Genomic DNA, 18,203 nt, shown 5'->3' on the forward strand with positions numbered 1-18,203 from the left:
ACGAAATTGGAGGCTTTGATAACAGTAAATAAGAAACACAGATTGGTCCTTTTCTGCATCCGACAGATGACTGTGACATTTTTTATTTTTCTGGCTGGAGAAGGGTAAGCAAGTAATAGATACTCGTTCGTGAATTTAACGCTTGACATTTTCAGATAAGAAAACGATGAAGCCTTAGAGGGATTGAAACATTTTCTGGGTGACTAGAATAATAAAAAAAAGGAATCCCCTTTGTGACGTTTTACAATACACGATGGCGACTAAACGTAATTACAAAAATAAAAGCAAACATCTCTCGCTGCAGGCTACGTTTATTTTTTGGCCGGTAACCTCGCAGGAGATAAAAAAATGTCTCTTCAACTAGCCTGCCTTGTGATAGACTAAGTTACAGGGTATCGCTTGCTAGGTATTTTTTCCATCTTTCCTGAAAGCACAACACAAACACAGAGACCACAACCATCCAGTTTTGTAATATTCAATCCTCCTGCACGTGATTACATGTAAAGTGCGCCTCACAACGGCCGGTCAACAGTTTCTTTTCGTTCAATGAAGAACTCCCTTCTCACGCTTAAGAGATATCTAGCAAAAACAAAGAACAAACAAAATATATTAGCATTGAATGTGGTACCGTAGAGATGAAGCCAAACAAATGGTTCGCACCGCCATTGTATGTTTTCCGTGTTCCATAACAAAAGTCCAAACGACCATCATTACCACCACTATCCCCTCCTCCCTTTTCCCTCGCTCTCTCGAATGGGAACATTACCCGTGGTCTAATATCATTTATTTCTGTAACAACTTCCAAACCTGCATGCAGCTCGCCCATGATTTTCCCCGTGAAAAGAGACTCTAAAAGATGCCCGGGCCTCAAATTTCTGGAACCCATCTCATAGATCAAGGTAGTCTCTTACAAGCCTCTTTGAGTGGGGGAAAGAAGGGAAAAAGGGCGCTTCATCAAAAAGTCTATCAATAATGTTATGGGCAGTAAAAGAGGTGCACCTCCTTTTAATGCCCATAACGAGTAGATGAGGCAACAAAAGTAAAACAGAAAAAAGAGCGGCTCCGGTGGTCAAAAAGGCAGGGAAAGACACAAGTTAATTTATTACTCCCAACGGTGGACTGGACTAACGACACGTGGACAAGGATCAGAATCGAACTGTCAAGTCCGAGTCTGTTTCCATCATCAACCTCGCTTCTCTATTAATTATTTACTAATGGTGATATGTGAATTCCTTTGATGAACTGCCTGCAAAGAGAACAAAATGTTATATCAGTATAATAAATGATGTTCTAATATTAAATGAAGAGAAAAATACAGGAGGATAATGACAGTTAAAAGATGAATGAAGATGTATAAGTGACGGACTCAAGGATAAAATACTGAGAGAAATACTTCAATGTTGATCATATTACAAAAGGTAATAATGTGATTGATTACAAAGGAGTTCTCAGGATAGAGGAAAACCTTGTTAATTAAATAAAGAGATAATTCCCAAATCCCTCAAATTCGCTAACTCTAAGTGTAAAAGTAAACAGTATTAAGAGCAATGACAAAGAAAACAATCACATGATTACGGACCTACAAATTGACTGATGAATAGCTTGACATAGGAATTAATTTATTAACTTTATAACTTTATTACTGCTGTTTGCATTGCAGCTGTAAATAGAGTAGATGCGTACACTAATGAGTAAAACTCGTCCGAATTCATAAAACGAGATTTTGGAGTTACCTCGTCTATTGCACATAGTGAAACTGTTTCTAACTTCAACATTTTCCCCGCTACGAAAAGAATTCAATTCATTTTTTTATGAACGGCAATGCAATAGAATAAAAAATGTTGCACTCAGGATATTTACAGCTTGTAAATACACTAAATGAATAGGGAATAAAAGCTTAAATTTACAATTTTCAAATTGTATATTGTAAATTTTAAACACGTTTGACATTTTTTATATGCTGGCCGAACTGTTTAACATATTCGACGCTGAAAACTTGCATTCAGAGTTTTTCCTTGGCAAAACTCAAAATGCATTGCGGGATTTTTGGACTTGAACCTTAGATTCCATATTTTTAATTAAAAGCCTGAATTCCACAAGGTTTCGAGCCCAAATGAAGTTTCCTGGGATATATCTCTTCTTTGTACTTCACTAAAAACTTGTTTAGACAAATCTCGTGTTCTTAGACGTACTTGTACTAGAATCTAAAGGTCTCTAATGTTAAGTGTCAAGACACTGAAGACGCCACCTTCAGGGACCCTTCACGTATTGGCAGAGTCTAGTACTCATGCATATCTTTGGGCAGCCATGAACAGCTGCAATGCAGCCACGCGCGCGGAGAGCGGCTTTAAATCCCCTCTCCACGCAACACGTGTGGGCTGTTGGCAACCTCAATGCTGGGGCTTTTCCCTTGTAAATTTGGAGGGGCGAGAAAAGTAGCCTGCGAACGCGGAAGGAAATACGTCTGCGTTCGCAGGCTACGGGAAAAGTAGCTTGCTAGCGCATGGCTCTGTAAATAAATATTCATCCAGAAAAATGCCATACATAAGAAAGGAAAATTGTTGGTTTGAGTACATCTGCACCATACAGGGCCCTAGTGAGGAATTTGAACCGGGTCCATTTTTTTCTGATCTTGTTGCGCACGCTCTTAAAAGGGCAAACTTGGCGTCTGCCTGAGGTGAGGAGAGGTGCAAAGCAAAAGTGAACCTTTTCTCCACAGACACCTGGAAATCCTGGGACAGGCTACGATGACATTGAAATTACAAGACTCGCGTAATAAAGGATCTACGGCCGGAATGGTGCTGATTTCGAAACACTGAGCTCCAGACAAAACTTGTCAAAATAGATCTGGTTATCCTAGCGAAATATTTTGACTTAATCCCTTGACATCTAAGCTAAGTAAAATCCAGTTTCAGTTTTGCATGCGCAAGCAGGGGCAAGTGCCACCAAAAACGTAAGCACAAGGGTTAATTCCCTTGATTCTGTTTCCGCTGATGCTTAGCTTACCGTCGTTCTAAACATTGACACCAGCACTAACGTTTGTACTCGAGCTTGCGTTCACCTCGTAAGCTAGCTGATTTCTTTGAATCGAGGGATAACTGAGTTCTTTCTTACCTCCAAATACTGGGAGTCTATTGGGAGCTGTTTGTCAGTTTGCCGAGAATCTAAAGCTCAAGTTCCCACGACACTTAATTACGTGGGATGCCTGTGCAGCCCACGTTTTAAAATGGGAGCTGTTTGTTCTTCTTTGTATCCACAAATGCGCATCTTTCAATTATTAACTCGTTTTAGATGTATCAAATTCAGTTTTCTCCTAGAGGGGATCTTTTTGTCTCCTATTGTCCTTATTGTCTTTAACAAAAAAAGAAAATTAACCCTTTTGAAGCGGTAAATCGAAAGAATAACTTCTAAGAAGCACTCGACAGCTAAAACGGTGGAAATTGGAGAGTTCAAGGCGAAGGAATCATGCTTCTGTTTGACAGTTGTAGAACCATCCAGAATACGGGGGGGGGGGGGGGGGGAAAGGTCCTTGATATTAAGCTAAAACGCAGATCGCATCACGTTGTCGAATTGATGCTTAAACGCAACTGGAAATCCACTTTACAAAAAGATTAAAGGTTTGATTGTCCATTTTTACTAAAAGGTTTTCATTTAGGAAAGCTTTTTGCCTGTTTTCTTTCTGGTTTTTTTGGTGAAACGAAAACAATTTCTAATCTTACACTTTTATTTACATAACCAGAAAAGTGAGTCAGGCCACGTTATTGTAATAGAAATACCGGTATAACGATAAGACGCGTAACGCAAGGGAAACGACATAACGCTTTCTTTGTGACTCAAAATATTCCATTGGCTAGGATAGTCTGCGAAGCATACAATTATAAGAATCAAGGGGCATCACGCGTAAATGCCAGTATAGGCATCTTGTTACTGATTATTCCGGTTAGGTTTCTCTGCAGCTTGCATTCTCATATGACATGAACAAAATATCTAAAGAATGTTTGCTCAAGTTCTCTTTTGTAATCCCATGGCAAACACGATACGCATTTTATGTCAGAATCCATGGTGTGACAATGGGGACCCACGGAATAAAGGGTACACAAAATAGGGCTAACTTTGAAACGTGAAAATACCTGGCTATCCTAGCGAAACAGTTTGACTAGTTTGACTTAACCCGCTGACATTTAAAAGTGCTACGGATTAAGAAAGTAAAATCCAGTTTTATGTTTACAAAATATTGAGAATTTGAACAAAAAAAAGGAAACGAAACACTGAAATACAAGAGATTCTGTTCAGTAACTTATAACTAAGTGATCTTACATCGGATTTTCATTCAAAAGCTAAAAAAACTTCAAAACCCATGTTTGTTTTCCGTGACTGTGAGTGAAGGGCTTAAAACTGATTGAAAGAGTATCACGTTCGAGTAGAGTCAGTAGACTGGGCGACGCTTTTTGAGGTCACAAATGGGACCCTTTTGACATTTCCGTATCACATGAAATCAATAGGATTCTGACATGTAATGCATACCAGATGACGGACCCTTGAAGTTAGATTCTCGACAAGATGCTCGCACAAGATTCCCAGTATTTGGAGGTAAGAAACAACTCAGTTTTCCCTTAACTCCAAAACATCAGCTAGCTTAAAAGGTGAACATAACTCCAAGTGCAAAAATAAGTACTGGTATCAATGGTTTAGAACGAGTAACCTAAGCATCAGCGGAAACAGAATGCAAGGAAATTAGCCCAGGCGCTTTGTGTTTGTGGTGGTGCTTGCGTCAAACGTAAGAACTGCTTGTAAGTCTTGCGTAAGGGTGCATGGTTCTGGCTCTCGTTTGTAATTTTTCAAGTGTTGCAACGCGATGTATGAAACATTATTTTTGCTCGTGATTTCTCAGTCGTTCTATTTGCTGCGTTCTTAACCTGATTTATGCACAAGTGTCCATGCATATTGTCACTCGAATGCCGCCATTGTCAGCGCCTCTCAGTAAACACAGACATTGAAACTGAAATACGGTATTCAAACAGTGCAATGCAAGACTGGCTTGTTACTGAACATTTCAGACCGATGCATGACGTTATATGACATCTAAATTCATTAACAGAATTAGTTTCTGATTGTTGCAGTGTTTACCAGTAGAAATAATGTCTTGGACTTTAGACTTGTCTGACCGTATTCATCCACAAGCGTCCAAAGGAAATAAAAGTTGCACTAACATAACAAACAGAAAAAATTCCTGAGTATCTAAGCTTAGTTTATCAGTTCCATAACATAACATTATGTTTTGATTTTAGTCATTCTTTGCCATCTAACTTCCAAACAATCCTTTAATGTTTTTCCATGTCCTTCAAACTATTATTAAGAAATATCACATTTCTTTGGAAAACTGGTGTAACAGGATCGCTGTTTGGATCCGAGACGCCTAAAAAAAGAACATATCCATTTTTAGAGACATCGAGGTAACAACCATATCAGAATGTTTATGAGTCAAAAACCTGGTTTTGTTGACAAGCGCTTTTCCCGTTAGCCATCCCGAAAATATCTCGAATCGCGTGGCTCGTGCTCACACCCCACACGCACGCTAGTTATTTAATAAACATTGCATGAGGTGAGTTAAGTTGGATGAAAGGAGGGCAACCCTCAAGATAAGGCTTTTGATGCCTTAGGTTCTTAAGAGAGTTCGAGAGTCCTTAAAAAGCACCAGGCTAGATTCGGGTGTCTAAGCAAACTGTTAATATAATGTGGTAGTGTACCATGTTACAAAATAGTGTTGCGAATGCCAAGACTCCAGGCTGTTGAGGTTGCAACTCTAACTCCACGCTATAACTCTATCAGATAACTCCAATAGTAGCTGTCCCCCAGGCTGTTCGTCGCAAACTTCACTGTTTATTGACTCGCAGGTTTTACAATTCTCCTCCGTTTCTCGTTTGTACGCTTGCTCGTATGTGATAGAATTTTTTTATCAAATCACTTCTTGTCCCAGACTAGACTAAACAAAGCTCACCTTTGATTTACTTAAAAATCTTCATTGATGATGCTATCAACTTGGTTCCTATTGTTGTATAGAATTATTAACATTTTTTGCTAATAACTTGTCAGTCAAACCGTCAAAACTCAATTGCTTAGTTTCTAAACTAAAATTCTTTAAAGACACGGATTCCTAAAATAAACAAGATTCACACGACGCTAGTGAAACGTTCGTGACAAAAGTGACAATTTACCTTTGTTCCCTTATCAGAGTTGTAAAATGGAGACCAAAGCAAAAATTCTGGCGCTGCTTCTTCTGATGCTATGTAAGTATTTCATGGAGAAGTCTTAGCCAAGACTGTGTACATGTTGTAATTTCGTGTTTTAGAGTACGTTCCCAGTATATTCTGAGTGGGCATTTTAACAGTTGAGATGTTTAACAATAAAACATATTTACCGCGAAGAATTTGCAGAAATAGGGCTCCCTATACAGTCAACTCTCTTTATTGCGGTCACCCTCGGTACCGCGAGTTGGTGTCCTTAATAGCGAGAGTCCGTAATAGTGCTTTCAGTCAAGCGTCAGTAATTTATTTTTGCCGGGGATTTAGCTGCTGTCTGCATTATCGGGGTGTCCGCAAGACGAGAGTTGACTGTAAAGGGTTTTACGGTCGTCAGTGCACCCCCATTTTCCGGTTAAACATGAGGTGACATTTTTTGTGCGAAAAGGATGTCAAATACTTTCCGAAAATTGAGACCTTTCTAGTACGAGTACGACTTTGAGTTTTTCCGATAGAGAAAGAGGCACATGAGTAAACTAGTGTCATTTGTCAAGCTTTCTGGGGATATATCTCTTCTTAGTACTTCGCCAACTAAACGTGAACTCAAATCTCGTATTCGTAGTCGTAATCATACTAGAATCTAAGGATCTCTAATATGTCTCAAATTTTAAACTATCATGTATCATCAAGCAACCAATCATAAAGTTGTTATTCAACGTATTGCTGCTGTCTCGTCCCCAGGCGTCGCTCCTTGATCGTGTGCTGTTCGTGTGGTGTTGTGGGATTGATTTAGCGCGGTGCGCGTGGCGTAGTGGGACTGATGTATTGACGAAGGGAGACGCCTGGCAAATCTTGTTCGGTTTCTCGTCAAATTGCTTTTACGCGATTGTATCAATGTTCTCTGTCGAAAAATTATTTTTGGGAGGTACGTGGACGTCTTTACTGGCACCACGTGGCTTGTGAGTGCCATTCTGTTGCTGTGTTCGAAATAATCTGCTCAGCCTTCCCGGCCGTTAACGTTAATTTGAATCTGCTGCAAATAGACCGAAATCACGAAGAAGCGAGTGCGTTACAAAATTATTACCTGTTTGGAGAGAATATTAGAAAAACTTTCTAAAGCATCTTAAGGTTTCTTCTCCATGAAGGATTTTTATGACCTTTCTCGCCTCTTTAAGCTCGTCGTCTGTTACCGCCTGTGCGATAGTGATGATCGATTCCATCAATTTTAAAAAAACGAACCCTTTCCGCTACAAAATACGTGCGGACAAGGGAGTTTTTGGTCAAGAAAAGCGACGTGAATTGGTCTTTCTTCGAGAATGAAGGCCTTTTGAGATCTGCATATATTATGACTATTATCATCCGCCATTTTGAAAGCAAGATCTCCCAGGCGTCCGCGTTTCGCTCCCTTCCCATTAACCCCCGCGCTCCCTTTTTCTTTGGGCTCGGCACCTGGGGACGAGGCAGTTATTGCTAAATTTCACATATAAGCCCCTCCAAACATTCGTGCATTTAGCGCATGCGCAACTGAGTAAAATAAATGGTTCTCCTGAATGCCGGGTAACATAGCCCATGCAATACAGCCCGAATGTATTCCCCTCAAATACGATACTGATTTCTTGTTTGACACAAATAATGCACTCACACATTCTTATGTTTATCAGCATTTTATTTTAGGGGCTCGTTTGATTCTGTGTGAATACCTAGTAAAGCAGTTTTCGAGTGAGTGCTGAAAAAAACAAAACCAAAGTAATTAGTCTGGCCAATCGCAGCAAGCGTAGAATACACTATGAACCAATCACAATTCGAAGCAAATGCATGTAACCGGCGCCAAGCGCGGGAAAACGCGTGCGAGCGAGGCACGATTGGTTTTGGTTTGCCTTTCCATTTGTTGATAAACTTGGCGCGAACTTTGCCAACCGACAACTTTCGACACTGAATGAAAGCCTGTTCTAACTGTCTTGTCACTTATAAGGGAATTGTTCATTTACGGTAGGTGAAACGTTTTTTTTTTCAGCACCTTCAGGCCTAATAACGACTGCAAGCACAGGAACCTCGTCCCCGTCTTCTTCGGGTGAGCGGTAAAACAAACATATAGTTTCAGTGCTGCAGCGTTTGGCTTCGTTTGAAGAATAATTTCAATCAGGTTTCCTTCTGGGGTTTGCCAACTGGCCAGTTCTCAGTTTAACTTTGAAAGAATATAACAAAAACAGAGACCAGGGTCATTGTAACACTTTTTTAGGGTTGAATTATTTAATTTATAGTTGACCAAAAATAAGTGTGTATTTCGTCATTAGCAGTTTCAATGGCAACGTTTTCAAAGGATTATTCAGACCTACTTTTTAGCTGGTGGCACTAATAATTAAAAAATTAACCTCATGGTTTTTTTTAGTAATAGCTTTTGGCTTTTGAAAAGGAAAATGCACAATGATTTTAAAAAATTCTGCGGAGCGGATGTTTTGTAAATTTTGAAAAAAGGCAATTTTCACGCAGTGCAAATTTCCTTCCGTAGAATTTTTAATTTTTTTTTTCTGATGTTTCCTCTCAATAATAATATCATATTGAAACATTAAAAAGAGTGGGTCGCCGGAGTTGTTTTTATGTTAAAGCCTTCGTTAGTTTAGCAATTCCCACGCGCATTTAAAAATCCGTATTCCATAACATCAAAAGTTGCTCATGGTCTGTTCTGACTACCGCTGACTTCAGTGGCGTGTGCTCGTGCGGGTAGCTACTGTTTGCAGAGTTTCGGAGTCAGTTGATCTGATGCTTTCAGTTGTTTACTGCTTAGAGGATCATTTAGTCGCCGTTAAAGAAAGCGTCGTGGACCCAGTTGTTCAAAGAGCGGATAACTTTATCCAGTGGATAAGTTGCTATCCAGCGGATAAAATGTACTCCAACAAAAGATTTTGGCAAGTTTTTCACACAATCCCATACTTAGATTAGACAGATGCTTCTACTTTATACACAAAATATAGGGCTACAGAGAAATTTTGGCACATATTTTATCTGCCGTATAGCTTCCAATCCAGTGGATAACATTATCCGCTCTTGGAACAACTGGCGCCTGGACTCACCTTGAAGGATTTCTTCACAACTTCTGGCTAGATTAGCCATGTTTTTGTCAAATAGCATCAAGCGGAAAGTTTGAAATGGACTAAATTGCTTGCAGAACACGTGTCGGTCGGTGCTTCAAAATGTTGAGATTACGTGACTCGTAAATTGAAAAATGTTGAGCTTCTTTATGTGAGCATTTGTCCTTATTCTTCGCGGCGCGATTGTTTTCGTCGAAGTGTTCAACGATGGGTCGTCGTTAGAGTGGCCATTGAGCACACAAAATACAATCCATAGAATGTGGCCAAGACGATCAAGCGAGATAATTTGTGGTAGTGTGTCGGTTCTCCACTTTCAAAACCATTTTGCGAGTCCTTGCGCTCCCAATCCCCGTCACCATCGATCGAAATTTTGCCTTTGAAACTTGAGCATTGAACTCCAGAAACAATTTGTCTTGAACATAAGGATTTAACTGGGGTCGTACTTGTAGATACAGTCTCGGATTTACGCAAACTCCGTTTAAAATAGGACAAAAGTAACCTAGCACGAAAAAGCCGCGCGCCACCGTATTCGTTTTGTTTTTTTCGCGCCTCTTTATCACGTGTCTCTCGAGCATGACGCACGGTGGTGACATGCTCCCCGCAACTGGTACCAGCCACCTTAACAAGAACCTTAAAGTGCCTATGAACCGAAAATTGTTTTCATTTAGTTTTAAAGTTTACCTTTAAAAATACAGGTTTCCAAAGCTTGAGAACTGTAGACTTAAAAATGAAATTTTTTACAAGCCTTTAAAGTAGTGCTATTTTACTCTCAAAAATGGTATTTGAATCGCGCGGCCAAAATACCACGTGATATCAACCTCTGACGTCACTTTGTTGCCACATTCGTTCCCGCAATATGGAGGAAAAGAGGCAGGGAGGGCGGTATTGCGTTGCTGGTACGCCAAACCAGCAAAGCTGCCAAAACAGATCGTTTACCCCGGGTATACGAATGTACCAATTTCCCGCTGATCCGGCTGTGAGGGCCAAATGGGTCCAGTTTGTCCGTAGACATAGGCATGATTTCAAGAACCCGACGTCAAAATACACTTCACTCTGTTCGGCTCATTTCGAGGATTCGTGTTATGAACGCAGTTTATCCGTTCTAAGCAGCATGGAGGCCGTGGGGATGAAAGTAAAGTATTGCCTGAAAAAGGACGCGATCCTAACTAGGGATACTACTACTCCACCAGGTCAAGAAGAACTTAGCGAGCGAAGTAAACGCATTGGCAATTTCCCTGCAGCAACGGTACTCTAGCGAACCTACTAAGTTCTCGACTTTGCATTCTGTACATGGGCACCTGAAAATATGAAGTAAACGTTAAAACAGAAATGAGCTTACAGCAAAAACGTTAGGCCATTCAGAATGAAAAAGAAGATCTCATACATTTTGATGCGTCTTTTGACGATCGAAAGATCAGACAGCCAGATTCAGGATTTAAGATCAACGAGTCGCAAGCTCAAAGTAAATCCGTTCGGACATTGCTGCGCACAGGTTTAGAATATAAAAATACCTATACTGACCAACTGTTTACAGGAACTCTTTTCTCATATCGCGCTTCCAGCACTGTTGGTGGAAGGCCATCTTCGTCTAATTCTTCGTCGACTTCGATTTCCTCTCCCGTGTTCTCGTCGCCAGCGTGAACTTGGGCCAGAGGTTCGTCTTGAAATTGCGTAATTTCGCTTTAAATTACATCATAATCTTCATCGTTTCCCTCTTCGACATCTTCGTCCTCGGGGTTACCGGACATATCTGAAAATTCGCTCATTTCTGAATCGCTAGACATGTTTCCTTCCAAGCTCGCTCACTTCCCAACAAGGCACTTTGACAACGCAACAAACCCGTGGCAACAAAGTGACGTCACGGTTTGGTGAATTTGGAAAAATCTCGGCCCATTCCCCTGACCATTTTTTAGGGTAAAATAGCACGACTTTGAAGGCTTGTAAAATCGTCATTTTTTAGCCTAGAGTTCTCAAACTTTGGAAACCTGCATTTTTTAAGGTAACCTTAAAAACTAAATAAAAATAATTTTCGGTTCATAGGCACTTTAAGTCTTGCTAACCGGGTGGCGGATACGAGAAGGGGTTATTTTGATTGAAGAAATTATCTGTTTGCACCCCTTTTGTTAGGAAGTAAATACATTTTGAGAGTTAGGCAAAAAAATGGAAAAAATACTATTACCAATTGAAATTAATTAGCATAAAAAACAACTTGCAGTGCTGTGGCAATTCTCGCCCTGAAATGATAATTTCCTTCACAGCTTGTGACTCTGGCGAGTCTCTTACTGGATCAAGTGGATTCTTTACAAGTCCCAATTTTCCAAACAACTTCCCTCCAAACACCAGCTGTACCTGGAATATCACAGTTCCCAATGGGTACATCATCAAAGTCACTTTTCATAACTTTAGGTTGGGCTGGGGAGGAGCTCGTCTTATCATCACAAATGTTGCTTCTGATGATGGCCGTGGTCCACCATTCCAGTTGTACGGTTTTTCTCTTCCTTATCCAGTGTACTCTGTGGGCAATTCCATTGCAGTGATATTTACATCTCAAGCTTATCAGTATTCAGGATTTAATGTATCTTACATGGCCATCACTTATGATTCAGGTAAGCTGACTTACGGATTATCCTCAGTTACACAGAATGTCACAATACGATTACTGCTTAATAAATTTGAAAAATGAGAGAAAAGTTGCCAACTTTTCCAGGGCAACTTTTAAATTCAAATTTACCACAAAACAGACCTCTACAAGGCTGCAGTATAATGAAGGGGGAGGGGAGGGGGGTTTGGGGGGCAATGCTTGCTTAACAGCAATAGCTATTGCGTTACCGCGGCCCTTAAGAGAACACTGTTAACTGAAAAGATTTCTATAAATCTGCCCCTAAACCACACAACCAAACACGCAAAGGATTGGGACTAAAATATCCCTTAATAAGCACTATAAAAACTTAACCTACTATAACAACAAATAAAAGATTAAATTACACTCCAAACCTGAAGTGAAGATTGTGGAGTTAACTAGGTTTGTTAGAGATAACAGCCTTAGCAAGGGTATTAACTTGTTGGAGTCTGATAGTAAGTGGAACCGTAAGATAAAGAAAGACAGCATCAGAATGCCAGTCACCCAGTATCTTGATAAGTTCTACTGGAATCCCTGCTTAAAAGGCTAAGAAAGCCCCATCCCTACGGAAAAGTGGCATGCATAGTCTTTGGCTGGCAGCCCAAGGGACTGAAGAATAGCACGACGTTTCTTCAAAAACATAGAGTTTGTAAAAATCTTAAGTTGTAGGATAGGTGAACTTAAAAAAAAAGGGCTTGAGAATTGGGGGTGGCGTGGTGGGTAAAAGAAAAAAACACATAGCCCGCTTGATAGCCGTAGCAGGACAAAGGGGGTGATGAGCAGGGATAGCTGGACAACCCTTTCCCGAAATTGAATAGTTTTACTCCAGCGAATAGAAACTAAGTAGCTACAGGAAAGGGACTGAAAATCTGAACGCGACAGGTGCTTGGATGTATCAAGAGACCCAGGGGAGCTGGCTAACAGGTGGCTTTTGCATAACATGCCAAAAACTGAAACCAGGCAAATGGCCTGGAAAGAGGCATCAAAACTAGACAAGTTAACGCATGTTAAGCATTTAATGAATACGCAACAAAATATATTGGGTAATAGGTAACTTTTGGGTTGACTCGTTTAATACCTGTAAGAAGGGACTGCCAAGGCATGGTATGGTATGGTATGGCAACTTTATTTGTACACGTTATTTCCTTCAGGTATATTTACATTCAAGTATAGAAAACTAACTACCTAACTAAACTAGAATCTAAGATAAAAACTAAAATAATAAAGATGAAAAGAAAACACCTGCTTTTCAGGGAGGCCGTGTGCAAAAATAACATATCGCTAATTTAAATCGAAATTAAGGTCCCTTAATTTTCCCTTAAATACATTTGGAGATGTCAGTTGCCCCACCTCCAGAGGCAAGCTGTGTTTCATAACACACTTCCGCTATACGATAGACTTCTTTCATAAAATTCAGTGCGGGGTTGTGGAACAGCGAGCTTGTATTCATTCTCTCTAAGATTATGACTAGTTAAATCGCAGCGACGAACAACACGCGAAGTCATATATTCTGGGGCTGTGTTGTTTACAATGCTATGCATGATTATTGCTTTACTAACTACGCGCTGATGGACAAGTTTCGATCAATTTAAATTTTGAAACAATTCTCTAGTACTGCAGTCATAATTAGAGAAAAATAGAACGCGAGCGGCGCGATTCTGCAATTTCTGTAATTTTAGAAGATAGGTTCTTTGAACAGTCTCCCCATACTACATTACAGTAATCCAAGTGTGTCTGTACCAGAGAATTGTATACGTTAAGTAGAATATCAAAAGGGAAAAAATACCTAATACGCTTAATCGCACTTATGCCAGAAGCAATCTTCTTAGAGATTTCATTAATATGACACTCCCGAGAAAGATTTCCGTCGATGTGAACACCTAGTACCTAGGGATTTTGAAGTCGATACTTGTTTAATTGGTGAATTTCAATTATGGGGATCTGTCTTAGTCGTGTTTAGTGTAAGTTTGTTCGCTGTAAGCCATATACGAATTCAAACTAAATCTGTAATAACTCAACTCTCTATTTCTCTCATCATTGTTCACATAGGTGTCGAACAATGTGATACATTCTAAGTTGTGAATGCGTGAGACAATTCGGAAGATCATTTATATATAGTAAAAACAAAAGAGGCCCCAAAATCGTTCCCTGCCGGACAGTAGTCTGGGAAGGATGTTTTACTCCTCTTTTTTGAGGGGGAATCTCATTTGCTTGAGGTGGAATAAATTAACACCGATGATGTCATGGCCTATTGTCTTGATCACTTATTATAGGATGACGTCATATTTTAGTTTACTCTTACTCACAGGTTATGAACTGGTTTGACATGGTTTATCAATGATGTCATGCTCTATTTTTAACTTATGGCAGTCATGGTCGGTATCACCGGTTTGACAGGTTTTTGAAGTTATGTTTGGATACATGACATCATATAGGACATACATAAATACTTTATTGTCTAGCTCCTCCTTGGAGGCCCTTCCGCCATACGTGAAAATAAAAATAATAATAATGAAAACTATTCACATTTAGATCGCAAAATAGAGAAAAAAAATTACGATAAAAAGTATATGAATTAAAAAGATTTTTAAAAAAGTCTCTTTTTCAAAACGCTAAGACTCTCCGCGTCTCTGAAATGCTTCGATAAATTATAGTAGACTTTTGCTCCACGGAACGCGAAAGCCCTTTGGCCAGTCGCAAGCTCCAGGATCTACAATTTCTAAGCTAGAGAATCTGCATTCGGAAGTCTTTTTAGAAAAAAACAAAAACAACAACTACGCGCGACACCCACGCGTGTGTCTGAGAAAAATAAAGACACATAACTGCAAATGGCCTGTTTGTCTCCTTTTGTCCCTTTTGGCGTGGTTTTGGCCTTTCAGGCCTGGTTATGGCCTTTCTGGCCTGTGTTTGGCCTTTTCTGACACTCTATATAACCTGACTTTTCCCGAAAACTCGGAAATAATGAAAAATATTTGTCGTGTGTGTTTCTCGCCTAAATTAACTAAGCGCCTTTCCCGCCTAATGACTAAAAAAAGATTCATTTCAGGTTGAGCTTTGTTGAGGATTAAAGAGTTAAAACAGTCTTTTGTTATCTTTTGTTTATTACAGTGCTCGGAATAAGAATGTTTCGGTTCATAGATTCCTTGCTCCTAAATTGTGCGTGTTAAAACACACACATAGAAATTTCAGTCGATTATGTTTGATGTTAATGACTGTCCACCTTTACTTATAACAAGGGTCAACGCGCTTTTGGCTTTCAGATCTTGCGTAACCTCTCTTCACGGTCCGTTAGCCACTAATTATGCAAGTAGCAGTGACCGAAACCAAAACCTAAATTTGCATAAAAACTCTACGGAAAAAGCCAATTAACTAATCATAAACAATAGACAGCTTAAGTTCATAGAAATAATCAGTTAATAGACGCGACTACTAAATGCTTGCTATTAAACAAGGCACATTTCTTGAGAGACCTGACTGAATAACTTATTGTCTTAGACCAGCGAATACAGAAAAATATTTAAATACTGGAGATTTTGAACGAATGAAAGTAACTCTCAGTTCTATTTCTAAATCGCCGAGTTTGCTTTCATATGTTTATAATAGTCATCTGTTCCTATACCTCAGAACGGGTTATGTCTGCTTTAATTGTTGCTTTTTAAAGGGAATATTGGTTCCATCACGACAACTTAATGTGGGCAGCGGTATCGTTTTATGTAAACGTTTTTTACCACGATGTCTAATTGGCGGCTAGAAAATTAAGGATAATTCATACAGCGAATTTCAATTTTCTTTTCAAATAGTTGAATGTTATGATGACACTTATGCTTGTCTTTTTGCACTAAAAAATGTAACCTTCATGTAACTTATCCGTTAATGAGTTTATTTCCTAGAAAAATGATTGTCCAATGATGTAGTTTGTAGTCTATTTGCGTTAATAAATTTTCTTTTTCCTGAAATAAAAAAAAGCAATTTCTGGAAATGAATGCCAAAAGGAGCTATCGTTTGCCTATTGATGCTGTTGAATGTTAATACATATGCAAATGTCGTTCTTTGAGGTTTCTTTCGCGTAAATGAAGTTTATTTTTGGTTATATGTTCACCTAAACAAAACACCTATTGACACGAACGAATATTTTCTATAAATGAAAGCAAAAGGTGTATTTCTGTTTTTGCTGACCTTGCCTCCTCCTCCTCCTCCTCCTCCTCGGGGAAAACAATAGAATTGATCAACAATACATTGGTAGCACAACACGCTTCATCCTTGACTGCGTAAGAGAACATATCAATGACGATAACTCCTCCGTTAAAAAACATATCTCTTCCTGCCAGAACAAAGACTATAAATGCATTAATATCAAAATTATTATGAGCGAAAACGATCCCGCTAATCTACGCCTCTACGAAGCATTTTACATTAGAAAATACAAGCCCACACTCAATTCCCGAGAGGAATGTACTGAATTAGGGGTATCGAATGGTCTTTGCGAGCATTTGCGAGCATGCGAGCAGTGTGTGTATTTTTGCGAGCACGAGCAGTTGTCAAATATTTCTTGCGAGCAGCGAGCACTTTAGAAAATACAGATGGCGAGCAGCGAGCACTTTAGAAAATTACAGATGGCGAGCAGCGAGCACTTCGAGTACTTCGTATGTTTTCTGCTAGCCGGAATCTCTCTTTTATTAATAGGATACTTTGTTTTGCGCCAGAACAAGAGGTGCAAACAAGAGGCGGTTCAAATAGTCCCAGCATCTTACAGCCAATTGTGCCCTGCTCATTCGTGCCAAATTACGTCACGTAGCTTCACGTGAGTCAGTCAGGGTGAAGAACTTCAAGAGCTCTCAAGGAGATCTACTAGATTTAAAAACACGGGATCTAAAGTTTTCCATATCTTTCTAATCATAACTGATTTATCGCCGTTTATTATATCTATAAAAAAAACTACAAAGCAGGATTAAAGAAATTTCCAGCAATCAAGCATATGTTAACGACTGAATGCGAGCATACGAGCAGTTGCAAAAATTTTGCGAGCACGAGCAAGGGAGCACCCGTGTAATTTTTGCGAGCAATTCGAGCAGAGGCCAAATTTTGCGAACACTCTTAAATTGAATGAGACCATTTGATACCCCTTGAATTCGCAGACCTTCTTTTTTAATATTTTATTTTAGAGACTACTCTCATACGCTTTTATAGGTCCCTTGTTTTTAGACAATCAATCATTAGAACCTTGTATTCCACTCACAGTTTACTTTCACACCAACGTCACATTTTTTACACATTTCACCCTTCATCCTACACTCTCTTTGCGCGCGCAGAATATTTTCTCATCCCTGATGATGCCGTTGATCGGCAAAAGCTTGGATTTTAGTTTTTACTTTTAAACAGCAGTTTAAGGCCTCAATTGAACAGTTTTGTATATTCTTAACCATGCTGCTGAAGGACAACATGAACAGATTATTATAACGACTTTTCTTCAAGAATTTAGTACATTACACATACACACATACAAATAACGTCAATAACGGCTAAAGGCCGGTTTACACGCTGCGATTTGTCGGACCGATCTGTCGGCCCGACAGTATCGAAGCAGGAATCGTACGTGTATTTTGACACCCGATTTACGGCCGACTCGTGAAAACGAAAATCGGCCCCTCAGGAAATCTGTTGCAGTGCAACAGATTTTTGTCGAGTCGGGCCGACACTTTCAAAGAAGCCGGCGTGTCAATCAAAATTTTGAGAAAAGAGCATGCGTACAAAACTGACGAAATCAAAATGGCGGACAGCAAGGTGCCAGGAAGACTCTCAAGAAGTCAAAGGCGCGAAGTTTCGAACAGAGAGAAATAATCCCTGTTGATAGGGGAGTGGATTAAGTATCCATGCTTCTATGATAAGGGAAATCAAGATTATCATGATAGGAACAAGAGAGATGTTGCGAAAACGCAGATAGCTAATAGGCCATTTTACAGTTGTGTGCTTTGTGACCTGGCCTTGTGTTGGAAGCGAGGCTAGGGGTGACCTTGTTTTGATACAAACCTCACTGCTTTTCATATGTAAATGCAAACTAGTTAGCATTAGAACAGCATGATCTACGCTTCCAATGCAAGGCCAGGTCACTTAGTACACAACTGTAAAATGGCCTATTCATTGAATGAACTCTTTGGATACGAAGACAGCACCAAAGCAATCACCGGTGTGCCAGAAACTGTAATTTTATTGAAATTTTAATTAATTTTTTTTCTTGTTGGTGTCACAGGCGAAACT

At 39.6% G+C, this 18,203-nt stretch overlaps 1 protein-coding gene across 8 annotated transcripts in view; it reads left to right on the top strand.

Annotated features, from left to right (window-relative positions):
• LOC146449105 (cubilin-like) overlaps positions 1-18,203 on the top strand; it is a 132,777-nt gene that overhangs the window by 49,712 nt on the left and 64,862 nt on the right. The window contains exons 1-4 of one of the 8 annotated variants that reach the window (XM_085102017.1): positions 4,486-4,590; positions 6,233-6,287; positions 8,254-8,310; positions 11,587-11,934. The exons of 4 other annotated variants lie outside the window; for them this stretch is intronic. In XM_085102017.1, coding sequence (XP_084958143.1) covers positions 4,561-4,590; positions 6,233-6,287; positions 8,254-8,310; positions 11,587-11,934 — 490 coding nt within the window. In that variant the 5' untranslated portion in view covers positions 4,486-4,560. Of the gene's footprint in view, positions 1-4,485; positions 4,591-6,232; positions 6,288-8,253; positions 8,311-11,586; positions 11,935-18,203 lie in introns of those variants that run through there. 3 more of the 8 variants (XM_085102018.1, XM_085102021.1, XM_085102020.1) reach the window with 3 other exon arrangements.

This window comes from Pavona decussata, unplaced genomic scaffold (genome assembly GCF_977016875.1).
Source record: "Pavona decussata unplaced genomic scaffold, jaPavDecu1.1 SCAFFOLD_642, whole genome shotgun sequence".
Lineage (NCBI taxonomy): Eukaryota > Metazoa > Cnidaria > Anthozoa > Scleractinia > Agariciidae > Pavona > Pavona decussata.